This window comes from Nannobrachium achirus (genome assembly GCF_963921795.1).
Source record: "Nannobrachium achirus genome assembly, chromosome: 3".
Taxonomy (NCBI): Eukaryota; Metazoa; Chordata; class Actinopteri; order Myctophiformes; family Myctophidae; genus Nannobrachium; species Nannobrachium achirus.
In genome coordinates, this window is record NC_137812.1 from 69910517 (window position 1) to 69931314 (window position 20798).

A 20798-nucleotide genomic window follows, 5' to 3' on the forward strand; every position below is an offset into this window, starting at 1 on the left:
ACTTTGTCACCGGTAGGGGGAGCCAGCTGTCGGGCTTCATGTGGGCTTCATGCCAAAACCATGCACAGATTTAGCTGTTTTTTCAGGTCGGGTAGGGTGTCTTGAACGCAGATTACAGATTGCTTCTGCAATCTTGCTGTAACAGCAAGCATGACAGCCATAAAGAAGTCACCACTGACCTTGTTTGAAAATAGTTGACATGCCCACATGGTTAACTGTGGGGCTTACAAGCATCGATAGGCTACTGTACAGTTCAGTATAGCAGGAAGAATATGGACGTATATTAAGAAAGCTTGAGTTCCACTGCTCCAGTAGTGAAACAAACAACTTGTCCCAGGTGTTTGTGTGAGGGGAAAAAGAACGCTTATCCAAGCAGTGTACAGGGGTGAACAATGCGTTCATTACACCCCAGGGACCAGCACTGTTTACGCCATAGAAGTGTCAATGGTATGGTGATACATTAGTGAATGCATTGCACACACTCTAAGAAACAATGGTTCCACAAGTGGTGTTTAGCTGAGGTCAGAACAATATTTTTCCCCTCGGGCTGCCTGGTGGCTCAGCCAGTTATGCCATTTAGACCGGGAACAAATTACTACACATTACTTTCCATCCTTTTACGCTTTAGCTATTGAAAAATAGCAGATCGAGCTTGTAGATCTGTTATTTAAGAAAAATCATATTCTTTTTGCAAATCTTTGAATATATCTTTTTAAAAGCAAACATTTGTAACTGAAATATTTGCTTCTGGGGGGGTCCCTGGAACAACATATTTTGAGATGGGGGGGGTCTGCGGCCAAATACATGTATTTTTGGGCGTCCTTGACATCAGTGGTTTGAGAACCACTGATGAGAGAAACATATTGAAAGACTTGCGCAAATTGTCAGAATTTGAAAAAAAGAAAATATAGCAGATCTGCAAGCTTGCTGTGAGCTTGTATATCTGCTATTTTTCAATAGTTTAAAGCATAATGGTTAAAGTGGTTGAAACGTTCCAGATCTTAATGGGTTATATAACTCAGATCATTATGCTCCCTGCCAGCATGAGGACACGGGTTCAAATCCAACTCCCGTCCAGTCTCACGTGCCTCTCCTCTCCACCAAGAACGCCAAAAATAAATATTTCCAAAAACAAAATCATCTCTTTTTTTCTTTTTAAGCCATAAAAAGTCCAGCCACCCACGTCTAGCCCAGATGGACAAGAATTCACTCCTGCCAAACTCTTCTCTGCTGGCTCTCCATGCTGCCAATGGTTATACGCCTTTCTGCTTAAATGATCTAAATGTATTCATGCTAAAATCTGCACTGTAAAATGCTCAGTGTAACACCTCATCCGCACTGCACACGAGCGAGCGATGCGATGCGATGTCTTGCAAAATACTGTCCGCATATGGAGCGTCGGCCATTGCGTTGCGACGTAGCCTGAACCAATCGAATAAATAAATAATAATATAAAGTGTTTGGGGGCGGGACATGGCCATTTACCCCTATGGACGTTGGCGCGAAACCTCGCTCAAATAGAGGCTCCGCGAGCGCAAAACCGGAGGGGTGGACGACGACTTCAACCCTAACCCCTTAAACCTGACCATCTGAATGCCTAATTTTAACTTTTAATTTTAACCACAATCTTTTCCTAATTGTAAGCCAACCTCAGGAAAAATGGCCCTCACAATTAATGTCTGGGCCAAGTAAAGTAGAGAGACAGAGTAGACAGAGCGCCAGTTAGAATCCTACAGAAGTTCAGCCACTTATTGTGTCGAGGAATTCTAGATATGGAGAACAGGGTGGCTGAGAGGACAGTGAGGCACAATAAGGTCCCAGGTTCAATTCCCGGCTCGGGCAATATGTCCAGATGTCCCGGAGAGAGAGACACTTAACCCCTATCCCCTCCCCTTACCCCCACCCTGGGGATAGGGCACAGCAGAAGCACAGTTGGGTGCAGCTGAAAACAGAATTTCCCATGCACGCGGGATGAAACGGGTCTAATTAACAGCACGATAACAATGATATTCCACCAGAATTGTTCCTCGCGTGCTGCTCATGGGCACGTTGTAAGGGTTGGTGGTTGGCTTTGTAACACAACCCTCCGGTCCATCTGTCACCCCCACCACGATGAGACATAAGACAACACGTCCTTCCAATCAGGGGCGTCACAAGGGGTAGGAAAGTGGGACTGAGTTACTGGGGCCCAAGGTGGAGGGGGCCCTAATAACTTTATCTATTGAAAAATAGCAGATATACAAGCTCACAGTGCGGCACCGAGTGCCGCGCTGCGAGCTTGTAGATCTGCTATTTTTGAAAAGTTGTGAAAATGTGTGAAAATCTTTGAATATATGTATTTTTTAAGCGAACATTTCTAACTCAAATTTTGCTTCTGGGGGGTCCCTGGAACGAAATATTTTGAGATCGGGGTCCGTGGCCAAATACATATCATCTTCTTGGGGGTCCTTGACATAGGTTTCTTGCACACATTTTCACGATTTTTCAAAAATTGCAGATCTACATGCTTGCAGCGCGGCACTCGGTGCCGTGCTGTGAGCTTGTATATCTGCTATTTTTCAACAGTTAACATTCATGGGGGGCCCGCAGTGAATCCTTGTACCCAGGGCCCAGAATTTGGTGTGACACCCCTGCTTCCAACGCACACTGTCTGTCCTCTGTACAGGTTATAGAGTTTCCTATTGTGACATTATAGCCCAGTAACACCTCAATGCAGAGCTTTTTCACACTCTTTGTGCCCCAGGCAGACACATCAACGGTCAATTTTAAAATCCCCACGCACACCTGTGTTCATATGAAGGCAGAACAGCCTCTCTATAGCATGTGTTCCAGTATCACTCATATCTGTGAACCACTGCCAAATAAACCACTGGAGTCCTATTTCATACTACTGAGGAAGAAAACTAGAAAACTCTGCGAGCGCACAACACATGGCACCGTTGTGAGCCTGTAGATCTGATATTTTTTTCCCCTTATTTTCCCCCCCTTTTCTTCCTTTTTTGTGGGGGGGGGGGGTAAATAAAAACCTACTGTATAATGACCTGCCCAAAATAGTGATGCCAGGGTAAAAGTGCTTAAAATATATTTTCTTTGTGTATAGAATGTGCCTCTGTTTTGACACACACACACACACACACACACACACACACACACACACACACACACACACACACACACACACACACACACACACACACACACACACACACACACACACACACAGACATTCACAAGTTATCAACAATAATAGTGTGTTTGTCCCAGAATCCCCAGGCTCACCTGAAGCCGTCTCACGGCAACAGCACACCGTTTGGGAACCACTTTACTTTCCTTTAACAGCGACGAGCCAAATAAGCCCTTAAGGAGCTAATTTATACCGTCGTCCTCGTAGTGTAGAGGAAATACATTCAGTGGGTCTTAGCCAACACAATAGCGCTTCACACATCAATGTTCGCTCGTGGAGGGTAATGTGTGAGCTGGTAAAGTAATCTGGCTTAGGGACACTTATCCTCGTTGTCGGGTGGAAACCTTGTACGTCCAAAACCGTTTGTTTTGTATTTATCAATTTAAAAATGACATAAAACTAGGGAAAACAGCGGATCTACAAGCACACAACGCCTCGCGGTGCGAGGCGTTGTATGCTTGTAGATCTGCTGTTTTCACTACTTTTGTGCAACGGCCTTTTATGGTGAAGCAGGGCTTTGCTTTGTGAAAAAATGTACAAATTTGAAATTTGGAGATACGAGGTTTTCACCCGACAGTGGCGTTATAATGTCACAACATGCGACGCCCTTTCTGCGTTTCCCACCAGGGACGTGCAGAGAATATTAGAGAGGCAGGGGCTGACATTTCTATAAGGGCCTTTTGGTGAAAATATTGAAAATGGCAGACCTCCAAGCTCACAACGTGTCGCGCTGCGACGCGTTGTGAGCTTGGAGGTCGGCTATTTTCGGTACTTCATAACACTAAACTAAGCATAAAAATGCAATAATGAAGATGTGGTGTGGATTTCTGGACAGTGAGGGCAATTCTTTCAACATAAGATGCTGCATTCAAGTTCAGGAGACTTTGGACAATGCAGTTCTCTTGAATGCTGCCTTCAGGTATGGCATGGAAAGAGGGCTATTTTCGTTTCTTTCACCATAGTAAAAACTGCATTCCTGGTCACTTTTTACAGACGGGTAAAAGGGCAGGGGCTCAAGCCCCCTTTGATGTCCATGTGTGCACGTGCCTGGTTCCCACAATAGTGCTGAGGAACTCGGGTTTGCCGTAAAACGCACAAAAAGTCTCTCTCCTCCACATATTACTCCACAGTAAAATCCTCTGTCTAAATGCAAATGGAACCAAACGGACCCTTATTTTGTACACTCTCTGAGTTACAGTACCAATGGATGAAATTAAGGCTGAGTATTTTCCTGTGCCCACGGCGGCTCCGCTGGGGGTTTCAAATATAGCCTCCTTCTGGGCTGTGCTCACAGCGTTGTCTGACGCAAGCAGCCCATAATAATCTCTGGCCATCTTTACAGTAACACGGAGCGCTTAACTTGTGACACAGCGTTGCGTTTTCTCCCCTTTGTGCGCCTTCTTTTGTGAAATATACACTGTAGACCAGGGTCAGGTCTTCAACGTCTTCAGGCCAAGGACCCCTTAGTTGAGAGAGAGATGAAGCAGGGACCCCCACAACCTTTTCATAGATTCCATATAGTGTCATTGTTTGACAGCACAATCATCATTGTACTTTGGATTCATGTCAATTTGTGTTTTCAGATACGTATTTAACCACTTGAACCGTCAATACCTAACTTGACATTTCATACTTAGTCTGCTCTTTTTCCCCTCTACACCAAACCTCTTTGCTGAAAATAGCCGATCTACATGTGAGCTTGTAGATCTGCTATTTTTGGCTATATGGACGCTAGAGGAGGATTCAAGTGGCGAAGAATAGAGAAAGAATTGAGAGTTACTGTAAAGAGACAACAGGAAAACAGCCAGATATGTAAAATACCAATAAGGTGAATGGATAAAAAATACTTAATGCTAAAATAAATTGTGATAAAATATCAATAATGTGTGTATAGTCCCTTGGGCAGGTGAGACATCACTTAGCAGCAGATATCAAACAAGAAAGCCTGCCTGGCAACAGGTGGAAAAAGCTCTGTTGGGATTCTATCACCAGCTAGGATACCTGATTAAATGACTGCTTCTTTACTGGTTCAGTACAAAGATATTTATTTACGACCACAGAGCCTAAGCCTTTGTCCATATGTATGTATGTGTGTCTGTCCACATCACCAATCAGTGCCAGATTTAATGTGCACACTGGCAAGAATAGACCCCAAATATATTGATTGTTTAAACTGTGAATTCATGCTAGTAGTTAGTTAGTTAGTTAGTTAGTCAGTTAGTTAGTCAGTCAGACAGACAGACAGACAGACAGCAGGTCGGTCAGACGGCCGGGTCTCCCAAGAATCGCATGTCATCAGTTTAACGGAAACAGGCTAAATTCGCTTAGTCTTTTTGCGAATTTCTGATAATTCTTCCTATTTTCTAATAAGCTTTATGAAAACGCAACTAGTGATTCAAGTTTAACATTTCCCCACTCCACTCCACTCCACTCCACTCCAGTCTCTCTCTCTCTCTCTCTCTCTCTCTCTCTCTCTCTCTCTCTCTCTCTCTCTCTCTCGTGCATTCATTCCTATTTCTTTCATTAACCCACAGCTGTGTCTAAAGTCTATAATTAGTCTGGGATAGACAGAACCTCCAGCTAGCACCGCCTCAACCATTCACACCAGGGCAACACAAGACGTGTTGCATGGCCAGGTGGAATATCAGCTCTCCTATAGGGTGTCACCCAGTCTATGGGTGACACACTGCCGCTTACATCAGCTGTGTACAGGTGTCACACTTACACCCTGGGGACATGGAACATTACGGGGGCAAGAATTAGATAATAAATACTGGGTATATTATACCCTTTACACATTCCAAATTACAACAACGCCCTATGATATTCATGATCATGTTGCAACACGTTATGTGAACTTGTAGAGCTTCTATTTTTGTTTATGTTTTATTTTATTTGTATTACATTTTTATTTGTTGAGATCTTTTGAAATTCTGTGGATTTTGTTTTTGAATTTCTTTTCCCTGGATTTTTCAGATTATTATACTTTTTTATATTGATTTTGATAAATATACTGTATATTTGGCCTATAATGCCCATGGCCAACACAGGGACATCGGGTGTTAACCTGGTTAAACTGAGAACTAGGATGGAAAGGAAAGTAAAAGAGGTGACAGAAACTGGGTCACACAGACTGGTTGAGAATGACCACAGGTCCACCTCACCTGGCTGTCAGCTAGGGCATTCACCAAGTATTCGAATATTCAAATATCAAAGTCACTATTCAACGTTGTTCACCGAAGTCGAATATTCGCTTTTTTTTATCTTTAAAAAATATATAGTTTATAAAGCTTGGCTACTAGATAGGAAGTCATAAGAATGAGTTGTCAATGCCCCTGGTGGATGAATTTGTTAATGGTCTATACCAGGGGTTCTCAAACCTTTTTAGGCCATGACCCCAAAAATAAACATATTTGAACTGGGGACCCCCACCCTGACAAGCTCTTGGAATTGTAGGCATTACATTTAATGTGACTCGGTTCCACAGAAATAGTGTGAAAATAGCCGATCTACATGCTCACAACGCCTCGCGTTGCGAGGCGTTGTGAGCATGTAGATCTGCTATTTTCACAATGTTCGCCTCTTGCTTACTTAATATTTGACAGTTTGGCCAGTCCTGTCGAATATTCGACTATTCGAATACTTTGAGGTCGAATAATTCTATACTAAAAATCACTATTCGTGAATGCCCTACTGTCAGCTGAGCTCAGGTCCACCTCACCTGGCTGTCAGTCACTGAAACCCAGCCGTTTTGTCTCTCTTCTCCAGATCAGCATCCTGGACTCCAAGAGAGGCATGAACGTTGGCATCTTCCTCAAGCAGTTCAAGAAGTAAGTACTGCTGCATTACCAACAATCACGGAGACAACAATCTGTTCCATCACATTATGAAACGTTTCCGTAACAGCTTTTATCACACAGAGCAGGTATATATCTACTGTAAGGGAAATGTGCTAAAAAGAATATAAAAAAATCTTCTGTTGATAATTTGAGTATTTTATTTTGTGGAAGGTTATGACTTTCACACCGCAGCATTTCAAAGACAAATATTGTAGTATTTTTGAATTATCCACTATTTTTTTTTTTTATAATTCAAATGTTTTTTTTTCTTCTTAATACAAAAAGTGGTAATGGGTGGTACAGTGCAGCACAACAACAGGTAAAAAATCACACCCAATGTGAAGTGAGCGGTGGTCGTGCTTGCATAACGTCTTCAGACTAGGATTTGAGTCTAGGATGTACAGGCTATGCTACACACACACGTTTTGCTATGGCAAAACGCTGAGGAAAAAGGCTACAGACATACGACATATGACATCACTAGACAAACATGATGCTACGTACACACATTTTGCTATGGCAAAACGCTGAGGAAAAAGGCTACAGACACACGCACAGCCACGTATAGGAGCGGTCTACCACCGCTCAAAAAATTGTGGAAATAGCCAAGCTTTGTAGATCCGCTATCCTCACCACATTTGAATGGTCCGTGGCCAATTGTACATTTGGGGGTCGTTGGCACAAAGACGTTTGAGAATCTCTACTTTGACTCAAGTACTGGGATTGGCCACTTATTTGTCCATAACTGCTGAGTGTGTGTGTGTGTGTGTGTGTGTGTGTGTGTGTGTGTGTGTGTGTGTGTGTGTGTGTGTGTGTGTGTGTGTGTGTGTGTGTGTGTGTGTGTGTGTGTGTGTGTGTGTGTGTGTGTGTGGGTGGGTGGGTGGTGGGGGGTTCAGGGTCAGGTCGTCATCCACAGAGCTCAGTGGAGCGTGTGCATATCGTTATAACTCCATTGATCGCTGCAGGAGGGGAGGGGAGGGGGAGGGGTCCCCCCGGACACCCCATCACAACACTGGTTGTGTAACGGGTTCAAGTGTCAGGCAGCGCGATGACGAGAGGCTCTCAGAAAGAAGAACACACACACACACACACACACACACACACACACACACACACACACACACACACACACACACACACACACACACACACACACACACACACACACACACACACAGCAGACACAGAATGAGGAGTGACGTCTCACACACCTCCCGAGTACGGAGGGCGGGAGAGAGAGTTAGGAAGTGCCTGGTCATAGTTCTTTATGTTCTGTACTAGCGTGACAAGAACTGTGGCTTGAATGACAGGGAGAGAAAGAGAGAGGGGTGGGGGGGAGGGGGGTACAGTAGAGGGAAAGGGAGAGAGAGAGAAAGACAGAGAGGAAAGACAAAGAGACGGAGAGAGAGAGAGGCAGGGAGAGAGAGGCAAGGAGAGAGCATGATATATTGAAAAATACTGAGGAGAGGGAGAACAATAAAAGAGAGCACAAGAGATAAAGACATAAAAACAGTACAGCGTGAAGGAGATGCAGTACACAGAGAGAGATACAGAGACTTAGAGAGTGGAAGAGAGAGAGAGAGAGAGAGAGAGAGAGAGAGAGAGAGAGAGAGAGAGAGAGATTTAAGGCTTATTAATGCTCCAGTTTTAGGTGAGTTACAACTCACCACGTGTAGTTTTCTAAAGTCATAAAACTACAACATTACATCACTCACCACGGTGAGCAGCAACTCACCTCTCACCCTGACACATCTCTCTGCTTTTACTGACACACAACTAGTGTAGCTACTCACCTCACCTTGGAGTATGAATGAGCCTTTACAGAGACACAGGGAGAGATGTACAGAGAGACTAGAGAGTGGGAGACAGAAAAAGTTAAAGAGAGACACAACAGGCTATATTCTGATTGTCTTAAGTACCAATTCTTGGGCCTTAACTTAAAGGCCTGTCCATACCTTCTCTGACCACCGTACTTTTCGTCGGAGAGTTCCGACTTTACGACGTGCAGCTTTCCGAACTCTAATTCGGTGTACTGCTTTTCAGAAGATGCAAGTGACTTCATTTTGTAGTTGAACCGGACCTTTCCGACAACAAAGGCCGGTGGTCGGAAACAGTATGGACAGGACTTTAAGTTAAGGCATAAGAGCTGGTACTTAATACAATCAAACAGAGCCCATGCAGAGAGTGGGAGATACCGAGGAGAGATTTACAGAGACACAGGGAGAGTGACATACTGTATACAGAGAGAGATACAGAGAGAGACTAGAAGCAGTGCTCTTCCGAGCACAGGTCTCCACCAGGCCACACAAATCGGCCTGTTATAGCGCCACCATGAGGCTGATTTAAAAAATGTGGGGCAGAGGTTCTGAATTGGCATCCAGGGAGTGTGTGTGCTCAGTTTGGCAGCGATCGGGCCAACGGCGCCGGGGATTAGCTGGTAACAACCAGGCCACACAAATCGGCCTGTTATAGCGCCACCATGAGGCTGATTTGAAAAATGTGGGGCAGAGGTTCTAGATTGGCATCCAGGGAGTGTGTGTGCTCAGTTTGGCAGCGATCGGGCCAACGGTGACTGAGATTAGCTGTTCACAAACTGCGAGGACGCACGGACGGACGGACGGACGCACGGACGCACGGACGGACGGACGGACGGACGGACGGAGGGGAAAACATACTCTCCCTCAGCCTTCGGCTGGTGGAGACAATAAGGAGAGACTCAGAAGGCTTGTTCAGTGTCAGGAAACATCCCAGCGCTCTGCTCTTTATCATGTCCTCCTCCTGCGATGGCCAATCGGAGGAGGCCAAACGTTAATTGGCCCCAAGGTGACCTGCTGCAGAACGGGTTCAGTTTGATGGTGAAAGGAGTTTACATTTATGCACAATTAGCACATCCCTGCTTCTGATGTTCAGACGATGCTTCCCTGATGATGCAATCTCAGCAGGAGGACACACTGCTGGGTGTCTTGGTGGTCGTTTGAGTTTGGAAGCCAATTAACACATTGGATGCCCACAATGAATGCAAGGGTTAATTTGCTGGTGCCCATGGCAACCCGCCATTTTGCCTAACTTCGAGGTCCTGGCGGAAAAAGTAATCCGAGTAAATGTAATCCAAACATGTCCTATTTATTTTACAATCCTGCGCCACAGCGTTTGGTAGAGAAGGTAGCATTTTGAACGTGAAAGTGATTTAAAACCTGGATTAGGAGAAAAATGCATGTTTGTGCAGCAGCTTTGCATGCATGTCTATTAGCGAGACAGCACTTCTCGGTCACGTGATCCCGCGCTGCATTTTGGGAAATGTAGTTGTTTTCGTCACCACGGTAGTACAGTACAGGTGCTACAGTACAGTATAGTTTACTGTATGACGCGTCGAACGCATCGATGGGCACACGTAGTCATCAAAGAGATTGGCGCGTTGACACCTCGTGGGCATCCGATGAGTTAACCCATTCAGAACGAATACACTATATTGTGTATCATTATATTTTGCTTTAACTATTGAAAAATAGCAGATATACAAGCTCACAGCGCGGCACCGAGTGCCGTGCTGCAAGCTTGTAGATCTGCTATTTTTGAAAAATCGTGAAAATTAGAATTTTGACCCGATTCTGTAAGTGTCTTTTGAATCCTTCTAAGATTTTTTGGAAAAACCTATGTTTCTATGTCAGCAATCTGGCCAGCCATCGTCAAAGAAAAGGTCCTTTTCACTGGAGCTCAGTTAGTCTGTTCTTGAGAGACTACTATGTCAGTGGTTCTCAAACCTTTTCATGTGAAGGACCCCCAAAATGATATTTATTTGGCCACGGACCCCCATCTCAATATATTTAGTTCCAGGGACCCCCCAGATCTACAAGCTTGTATATTTGCTATTTTTCACTGGTTAAAACATTCAATAATTCTAGGCCTAAGGTTAATACTTTTCATTGTTGAAATATTGAACTCCACAGACAGAATCAACCTGGTATCCCTATTTAGGAATATACAATCCTTGTTTCACTGTTTTAGCAGTCTGTGTGTCTACGGTAATAGATTCTCAGCCAGTCCAACATCAACATCACACGTGGACATATTTAGCTCATTCAGTAGCATCATCATCAATGCTTGCAAATGACTGGCTATAAATCTGGCCGGTGTGTGTTGATCTGAACTCATGAACTCTCTTACGTAATGTTGGTGTAAGGTCGTACCATAGTGGTGTTGTAGCGCTGCATTGACGAAGGCAGGCAGGACAGGAAAGGCTCTTATTTGCGTAGCAGCTCATTTGCATATGGCTTATTTCCCTCCTATTTGACTGTCATGTGTCTGCTCTACACACACCACTAATCTGAGCTTGATCAGTGATGTCATCTCCCTCTGCGTGTAAACATGGTCTCTGGTTACCAGGTTACCACCAGGGGTGTTGCACCAAATTCTGGGCCCTGGGCACTTTAACTATTGAAAAATAGCCGATATACAAGCTCGCAGCGCGGCACTCGAGCTTGTAGATTTGCTATTTTTGAAAAATCGCAAAAATGTGTGCAAGTCTTTGAATATTTCAAATCCTTTTTTTTTTTCAAATTATTTTTTGTTTCTACGTCAGTGGTGCTCAAACCTTTTCATGTGAAGGACCCCCAAAATGATGTTGTTCCAGGGACCCCACCCCCCCGAGAAGCAAAATTTGAGTTACAAATGTTCGCTCAAAAAATACATTATGGGTCCCTCTTGAAAATTAGATGCTGCATCTCAATGGGGCTTTCCCTTCAATAAAATAGCAGATCTACAAGCTCGCAGCGTGCTGTGAGCTTGTATATCTGCTATTTTTCAATAGCTAAAGTATAAAATAATTAAGGCCCCTCCACTTTGGGCCCTAGTAACTCAGTCCCCTAAGGACCTTCCAGGGAGAGTGCTCATGTGCGTCTTGCGGTGACACGCTCCCTAGTTTTTCTTCTTCTCTGAGCTGCTTTTTTTGTTTGTTTTTTCGCACTGATTTTTGACTTTGCACTATTAGGTTGTGTTGGTAGTTTCTGAGTATTCTGCTTTGTTTAACAATGTCAGTGCGATACTTGTTGCACTAACTAGCATTGACTGTTACGGTCTCTTTTTGTAAGTCACTTTATGTATACTTATATATTATTCGCCCCCTCTATTGATGCACCTTTTCTTTATTGGTACTGTACTGCTCTTTTTTTTTCTTTTACTCTTATCTATCTTTTGTCTTACTTCTCTGTAACTTTGTAAATACTGTATACTGCTATGCTACAACTGGACAACTAAATTTCCCCCTTGGGATAATAAAGGTATCTATCTATCTATCTATCTATCTATCTATCTATCTATCTATCTATCTATCTATCTACTTTATTAGCAGTTTGCTAAGAGGATTTAGACCTGGAACGCATTATTATGTATTATTACTTTAACACATTTTTTGTTTTAATTTTATGCTTTAACTATTAAAAAATAGCAGATATACAAGCTTGCGAGCTTGTAGATCGTAGGCTTTGGCTTTTTACAGGGGCCAGTTTTGAATTGCAGAGGTTTTGGAGGAGAGTAGAAATTTGCATAATGTAGAGATTTGCAAAAGTAGCAGATCTACAAGTTCAAAACGCGTCGCTTAGCGCAGCACTTGGAGCTGTACTATGATCAAGCAGGACGTTCATTTATGAAAAATCACAAACATTTAGAATACGGAGCTAAGTCAGAGGTTTCTGCCCGACAGCAACACTATCTAGAACAATCAAGAGGGGTTTATTTGTCTCTAACTCATACAGGTACAAGCAGCAGAAATGTTAATAGAACCATTTGTACATTCTCTTTTACAGTGTAAAAGTTACATATAATCCCTATAGGGCTGATATGGCAGTAGCTGACCGAATATCACATGCTCAAGTGCCCGAATGTGCTCGAAACTGTAACCATGAGCAAACAGGGCCACCACGGTTTCAGCGTGGATCAAAATACTATCTTCACTCTGTGAATGAACCAGACGTGGTCTAATAATAGGCGCTTCTGTGGCCTACTGGCAGAGCACAGCAGAAATGTGGCGCTCAGACTCACACAGACTGACAGACAGACCCTTTCCCAGACAGCTCAGGAGGAGCCATGCTTTAATTAGGCATACATGGGTGTATCTGATAAACAAAATGATCACCAAGGCAACCTTTGGACAAGGCTGAATGCCCATGGCCAGGTGATAATCTCTATTTATTACTGAAGTGAAAAGACTAGAACTTTATTGTCTTGGCCAGAGATCCCAGCACAGTAAAAGTACAGTAGTACATTACAGTTTGTATTGTCGCTCCACTAGTTGTTTGAACTGCACGCGCATACCCCACGTGCACGCGCATGCCCCACGTGTGTGCCCGGAAGAGTGCATGTGTTCAACTTAACCTAGAACAATAGCGTGCTAAACAACCAAAACAACCATTTCTACCACTTTTTGTGGTCACATGGTCAGATACTGGATTCTGATTGGCTTAAAACAGTGGTAAATCAGTCAACAACCTTGAGTTGGCTCATGGACCACTGTTTTCATTCAGTGTTGTTTGGAACTCGGTTTCGCCTCGTGCCACAACCCTGAAACAGTGGTAAATCAGCCAACAACCCACTCCCTCTCATGGTAAATGGCTTACTCACTCCGTCTTACAAAAAAAGTGTAAACAGTGTAGATTAACATCGAAATAACCCTGGCTCTTTTAAAAGAGCCATAGCTGTCAGATGTTCTGAAGGAGTCCACGGATACAGAACGGTGGATAACCCAGGCTGATCCATTCATAAAATATACAGAGCTCTGCAACACTATAAAGAATCCCCATTATGCAAGTAAAGAGAATCAAATCTGATATATTGTGGGTTAATAATTAATAGGCCTACATATGTAAGAGGTTATTTCAATTGGTGACGCACATAGCTGAATGGTTAGGGAGCCCGCCTGGGGAGCTCCTGGTTGTCCCAGGTTCGATTCCAGGCTAGGGTAGCAATGTGGATGTGCGTCCCTGAGCAAGACTCTTAACCCCTGATTGCTCACGTGCTCCTTGTGGGCAGCGAATCAGCTGGCTTGGGCTGAAAACACTGAATTTCCCTCGCGGGAGGAAATAGGTATCTATTACCAGTATGTGTGTATGGCGTAACATCCCTTCTGTATTGTATGTCTCTGTTTGCTTGTTATTTAATGAAACCATGCCAGTCCTGTGCTTCTGTCTCATAGGTCGATGTGCCAGTGTGATTTACTGCTGCCCCACGCACACGCACGCACGCACGCACGCACGCACGCACGCACGCACGCACACACACACACACACACACACACACACACACAGAGCGAGAGGAAGAGATAGAGAGATAGATGAGACAAAGACATTATCACTTATGAATGCGACAAAACTCTACTGTATTTTAGTTGTTTATTTTACTGAACAGAGAGAGAGAGAGAGAGAGAGAGAGAGAGAGGGAGAGGGAGAGAGAGAGAGAGAGAGAGAGAGAGAAAGAGAGGTAGAGCATCCTGTACGCTGTCTAAGCAGGTTGTCATGGTTACCGTCTCCCCTCAGGTCCAACGTCTCCATCGTGGAGGACATCAGGCAGGGAGACGGGAAGATCTACGGAGCCGAGCTGCTCAAAGACCTGCTGAAACTGCTGCCCGACGTCGAGGAGGTGTGTGTGTGTGTGTGTGTGTGTGTGTGTGTGTGTGTGTGTGTGTGTGTGTGTGTGTGTGTGTGTGTGTGTGTGTGTGTGTGTGTGTGTGTGTGTGTGTGTGTGTGTGTGTGTGTTTCTAATGATACAAACAGCAACAACATCTTGTACGCCACCATCAGGGGCAGAGCGTCCGGGACCCCTTTCTGTATCGCGCTGCCTCTGTTACACCTATTTCCTGTTTATATTAACCTGGGTAAAATGTCGCACGACGGCGGCGATGGGGGGGGGGGGGGGGGGGGATTTGGGGAGAGACGGGTAACGGGGCCCGAGCATTGTGGCTTGCATACCGGCCCGGTTCTGAATTGCTCCGCCACTGACCACCATCGACAATGAATTACACTAGTTTTACAAAGCAAATCAAATAATCAAATTTCTAGTTAAGTGTAGAGCTTTTAAGGCTGTTTTAAGACTCATTGCTGACAGTGATGGCTGAAAAAAACAAATCATAAATCATCCGTTAATGAATGTTCCCATCAAAAGAGGAATTCAGTGTGGAACAGAAAAGGGTTATCATATGATAGATCTTTACAAACAAAGAACCCAGATGAGTAGAAGAACCATATAAAAAGCCTCCATACATACTGCGCGTTTACAACCTGTGAGTGTGTTATGTGTGTTTTTGTTCCCCTATATAGCCTGTGAGTGAGTGTGTTATGCATAGTTTTGTTTCCAAATATAACCTGTGAGTGTGTTATGTGTGTTTTTGTTTCCCTATATAACCCGTGACTGTGTGTCTGTTGTCTCCTCAGGTGAAGAAGCTGCAGTCGTTTAAAGGAGACCCCAGCAAGCTGACTCTGGTGGATAACTTCATGTACCAGCTGATCCAAATCCCACGGTAACATCTAACATATAATTTAGCGAATGTCTGAGTGTCTCAGCGTTTCTCCTCGGTGGCTGGAGCAATTGATCTGAAATCGCATCACCATCAGCATATGAACACACCTGACATAACTGTGAAGCCCGTTTGTCACTTTCACAAATCGTATGCTGTATAATAGCATTTTTATGGTGTATCTATATCTATTTAGCCTACAGTACCTTTTGTGACCACACATGTTAAGGGAGGGGCGCTGTTGTTCAGGCCATGCACAATCACACACAAAGGGGGAGTGTGTGTGTGTGCAGGCGGGCGGGCGGGGGGAGGGGGGGGGACAGTATCTCTGGAGCCATTAAAAGAAACGGGTTTCTTACATTGATGCTCCTACATCATGCAAGCACCAGTTAAAGTTACTTTCCATCCCTCATATACTGTGTGCACAGTGCACATCCCATAACCCACACACTGCACATCATTTGGGAGCTCATATCTTTGAACGGGTAAGGGCTAGTGTCTATTTATCTGTCATTCTACTCTTAATCTATAGGGATGGGATGATAATCCTTATTATCATTTATTATCGTGATAAAAAAAAACACTTGTGGAGATTTAAATTTATCGTGAAATTATCCTCTATCATTGCACTGGGATCAATTCACCTTTTTCAATTCAATGTATCTTTTAAACCCTCTATAATTGGTCAAATGGACATGAAAATAACGTACTTGATAAATGAGAGTGAAAAAAACGTCTTTTTTTCACTCTCTACCAAATCTCTTTCCAAAAAAATGCCAATCCACAAGCTCACAACGCGCTGCGGTGCGCTGTGAACTTGTAGATCTGCTATTTTTTTGGTGAATGTTCCGCCCCAGGATAATGCATGTTGGGGATATTTTGATTATCGAGATAATATCGCAAATCACAATTTCTTTCGTCACAATAATCGTGTGATTTCACATCCCTATCTTAATCCGTTTTACTTCTGCACAAGTAAAGTAGACACTTTATCGACACGTCTTTATTCACTCGTAGATCGATGTTTATTTCTTATTTTCTACCTCTAATACTTCACAACGCTTGTTGTCACTCGTGCCTGATTTATACTTGGTTGTGTCCTGGTGCCACGCACCAAATTACAGCAGATCCACAAGGCTGCAGATCTTGTAGATCTGCTATTTTCATTGCCTTTCTCAAGCCGTACTCTTAACCTTACACTTCCTAAGACAATCTGGATGAGGAGGACATTTGCTACATGCCTAACTTGTTGTTGTGTAACTGGTGTCTGCTTAGCCTGGGAAATGTAATGGTGTGCAAGAATCTATTGGACCATTAAATGATATGGTGACCAAATCATGTCCAATTACCATTTACAATTTAGGTGATTTACAAAGTGTGAAATTGGAATGCCATGAACCCTAGTCAACAAACGGCAAGGTAAACGATCACGTAAATAGAGTGCTAAGAAAACAATGAAGTAACCAGGATACCACAGTAATCACAGCTAGCATCTGTCTAAGCAGCAGTGGTGGAACCTCTGGAAAAGGTATACTCTTTTTATTTTTACTTAAGTAAAAGTATCAATACTCTTGGGAATTCAAAACTTACTTGAGTAAAAGTACAAAGATGTTGTTATCAAAATACACTTAAATGACCAAAAGTAGAAAGTACTCATTATGCAGAATGTCCCATTTCACAAGTTTTTAAATGTATAAAGATCTTTTGAAAATAGCAGATCTACAAGCTCACAATGCAAAACGTTGTCTATTTTCAAATGGTCTAAATATGGCTAAAGTGGGTAATGTATGTTTTGTAATAATCCAAATCTACAAAGTAACTAGTATCTAAAGTTGTCAAATAAATTGTATTGGAGTAAAAGTAAAAACGATTTGCTTCTGAGCTGTAGTTGAATTGAAGTAAAGTATTGGAAATTGGACATAGGCTGTAAAAATAAAAAGGTGTACTTAAGTACAGTACTTGAGTCAATATACTTAGTTACTTTAAACCACTGCTAAGCAGCATGCTATCTAAATACCATTCTTAACATTAAGCGGTCAAGCAAACAGTAAACTGGTGACATTAGCCATGCTAACAGTTAAGCATTGTGTTTATATTGGTCCATGGTTAAATAGTCAGCTGTAAAAAGCCTTTCAGTGCATCATCTCCTTTGTTTGATGCGTGTGGAGTTACCCAGCAACCATTGTTTGTGGCACAAGTCTTTAATCTGTGTTTGGTTTGGATTGGTTGGCATTGTAGCAGTATGAGTTCTGCTAGCATCATTCAGGTATTTACTTTAAAGGGGGTTTAACCTTTTTCACCTGGCGTCCCATTCCACAGGCAAAAATGGGCAAAGGTTTTCGAAATGTTTATGAAGTAACAGAAATGACTACAAGTCGGTCTACAAGCACACAGCACATCACATTTTTTGCCATTTCGTTGTATGACAAAGTACATATGGAGGCTGGAGCGTAAGTGTTTAAGAGCAGAAAGATATCGTCACTGTCGGGCAGACACCTTGTATCTCCAAGTTTCACATAACAGATCTGCAAGCACACAACGCCTCGTGATACGAGGCATTGTGTGCTTGTAGATCAGTTATTATTATTTTAAAATTATAAATACAAAACGAATGGTTATTTTCTACATACAAGGTTTTCACCCGACAACAATGATACGTTCCCATTCATTGGGTGGTGATTTGCATGCATGATATAGAGGTGGGAGAGACAGCCAGACAGACAGAGAGACAGAGAGATGAGAGAGAGAGCTGCTATTTGTTCCAAAAGCTTTATACCCTGTACATACAGTATATAAAATGTCACAATGCGACATGAAATTTCTTCACCAATGTGTTTCTAAAGGTGTGTAATAATATATACTAAAAGGTCCTCCCGGGGGAAACCTCATAAAAAAAACTGATGAAAGCTCTGTTTACACAATGCTGTACCCCCTCCAACTGTATAGGCTACTGTATATGTCAACTGTTTTTATTTTATTTGTGACACTTGCTTTGGCAATGTAAATCTATGTTTTCTCATGCCAATAACGCTCCTTTGAATTGAATTGAGAGAGACAGACAGAGATGTAGTGAGAGGGAAAGAGAGAGAGAGAGAGAGACAGACAGACAGACAGACAGACAGACAGACAGACAGAGTTATGAAAATGTCTCTGTTTTATAGTTGTCATTCAGAGATCCAGTGTAGATGTGTTTATGGCCAGCATTTCATATGTATTTGTCTTTGATTTGGTTCTTGACTCTGGGCTCTGTTTCATTCTAGCTGCTATGACACAGGTTGATCTGATCTTATCTCAGTGAGATCACAGTAAATGTCATGAACTCTGGTAGTCAACCACAACCACAGGGTAAATGATCACATAAACAGAGTGCATAGGAAACAATGAAGTAACCATGGATACCAGATAGACATCAAACCTAGCATCTGTCTCTATGCAGCACGCTGTCTGTCAACGTTCTGTGGTCAAGTAAAACTGTCGGGCAGAAACCTCTTATCTCCATATTTTAACTTTTTGTGTGTTTTCGATTGCACAAAAGCAGCAAAAAGTAGCAGATCTACAAGCTTGATGGGTTATGAACTTGACAATCTGCTACTTTAGCTATATTTGAATTGGAATCCTGAAAAGTAACGGTTTTGGACATACGTGATATATGAGGTGTCCATCTGTCCATCCAACCGATGGATGTAATAACATGCAGTATGTGAACAATTAGCCAACATACATCTGCATTATTATAACTAGCGTCTGTCACACAAATAACCAACAGGTCATACAACGAATGAATGCCTTGTTAGGCCTTTCTATACAAATACCTAGTTAAAAAATAATCCAATTACAAAAAGGGCATGAAGCTCTAATCTAAACAAGTACAAATGCAATGACTACCTAATTACAGTCATGAAAGCAGCTACGTTAACATTTTAAAACATGCATAATATATTAGTGTTCGCAGCTTTGGTTTGATTTCAACTAGTATTCAACCTTTTCATTAAATATTTTGAGATTATTATTATTATCTTTTTTTCTTCACGTGAGGTAGAGTGTGAAGAGGTGAGTTCTAGGGGGTGAGCTAGAGTATGAACTAAGAGGTGTGTTCTCAGACTGCAGTGGAAAACGGGGAGTGAGTCTGCAGTTATGACCGAGGGTGGTCAGGTGGGGTGGGGGGGTCATTGTACAGCTTGGGAGTCAGGAGGTGCCAGCCTGCCAGGAGGTGCCAGGAGGTGCCAGCCTGCCAGGAGGTGCCAGGAGGTGCCAGCCTGCCAGGAGGTGCCAGGAAGAGTCTAGGATGCTTGTAGCGTTGGCCGGAGTGTCGTAGGGAGAGAAGGAAGGGACAGGAGGTTCAGCCAAGATGGCGCTCGGTCAAAATCTGCCCTGGCTTTAAGAAGAACTTGGACAGCATCCAAGATTCCACGCACAACACGGTTGAGATGAGACACCGGATCATCAGAGGACACTTGAAATCTGAATGACTCTGGTGTTTTCTCAGTGTTGGGTTTGGGTTTAATCACGTTCAATTTTCAAATAATACAAGAAAGACCAACATTTCGAATCTACAAGCGTTGTGAGCTTGTAGATCTGCTATTTTCCCAATATGTATCTGTGGAACCGAGTCAAACGAAATTGAATGCCTCAACTCCTACATTCTATGTGTTTGTCAGGGTGGGCCCTGACACACACAGTTAAAATGATTAGTTTGGGGGGTCATAGCCTGAAAAGGTTGAGAACCACTGGGGTATGATAGGATATGAATGTGACACCTGTTTATATGACAGGATAAATATGACACCTGTGTGCTTGTGTTTCCTGTGTAGTTTTGAGGTGCGCATCGAGGCCATGGTGCTGAGAGAAGAGTTCTTTCCGTCTTGTGCGGTGATGAGCCGCGATATCGATGTCATCCACGTCGCCACTAACGGTAATGACTGGCACACACGCACACACACGCATGCACGCGCGCGCACACACACACACACACACACACACACACACACGCACACACATACCTCAAACACACAGGCAAACTGTGTAAACCTACACACACTAAAAAGTGATGTATGGGTATATAAACACACACACACACACACACACACACACACACACACACACACACACACACACACACACACACACACACACACACACACACACACACACACACACACACATACACACACATTTAAATGCACATGCACGTACGGTACTGTATATATAAGCACCGTCTTCCCACACACGCACACACACTCTCGGACACACACACACACACACACACACACAC

At 43.2% G+C, this 20798-nt stretch overlaps 1 protein-coding gene across 1 annotated transcript in view; it reads left to right on the plus strand.

Annotated features, from left to right (window-relative positions):
- fhdc1 (FH2 domain containing 1) overlaps window positions 1-20798 on the plus strand; it is a gene marked incomplete at both ends in the record, with an annotated part of 45690 nt that overhangs the window by 5510 nt on the left and 19382 nt on the right. The window contains 4 exons of the mRNA XM_080722761.1: window positions 6953-7014; window positions 14550-14652; window positions 15444-15529; window positions 20338-20438. Coding sequence (XP_080578887.1) covers window positions 6953-7014; window positions 14550-14652; window positions 15444-15529; window positions 20338-20438 — 352 coding nt within the window. The remainder of the gene's footprint in view (window positions 1-6952; window positions 7015-14549; window positions 14653-15443; window positions 15530-20337; window positions 20439-20798) is intronic.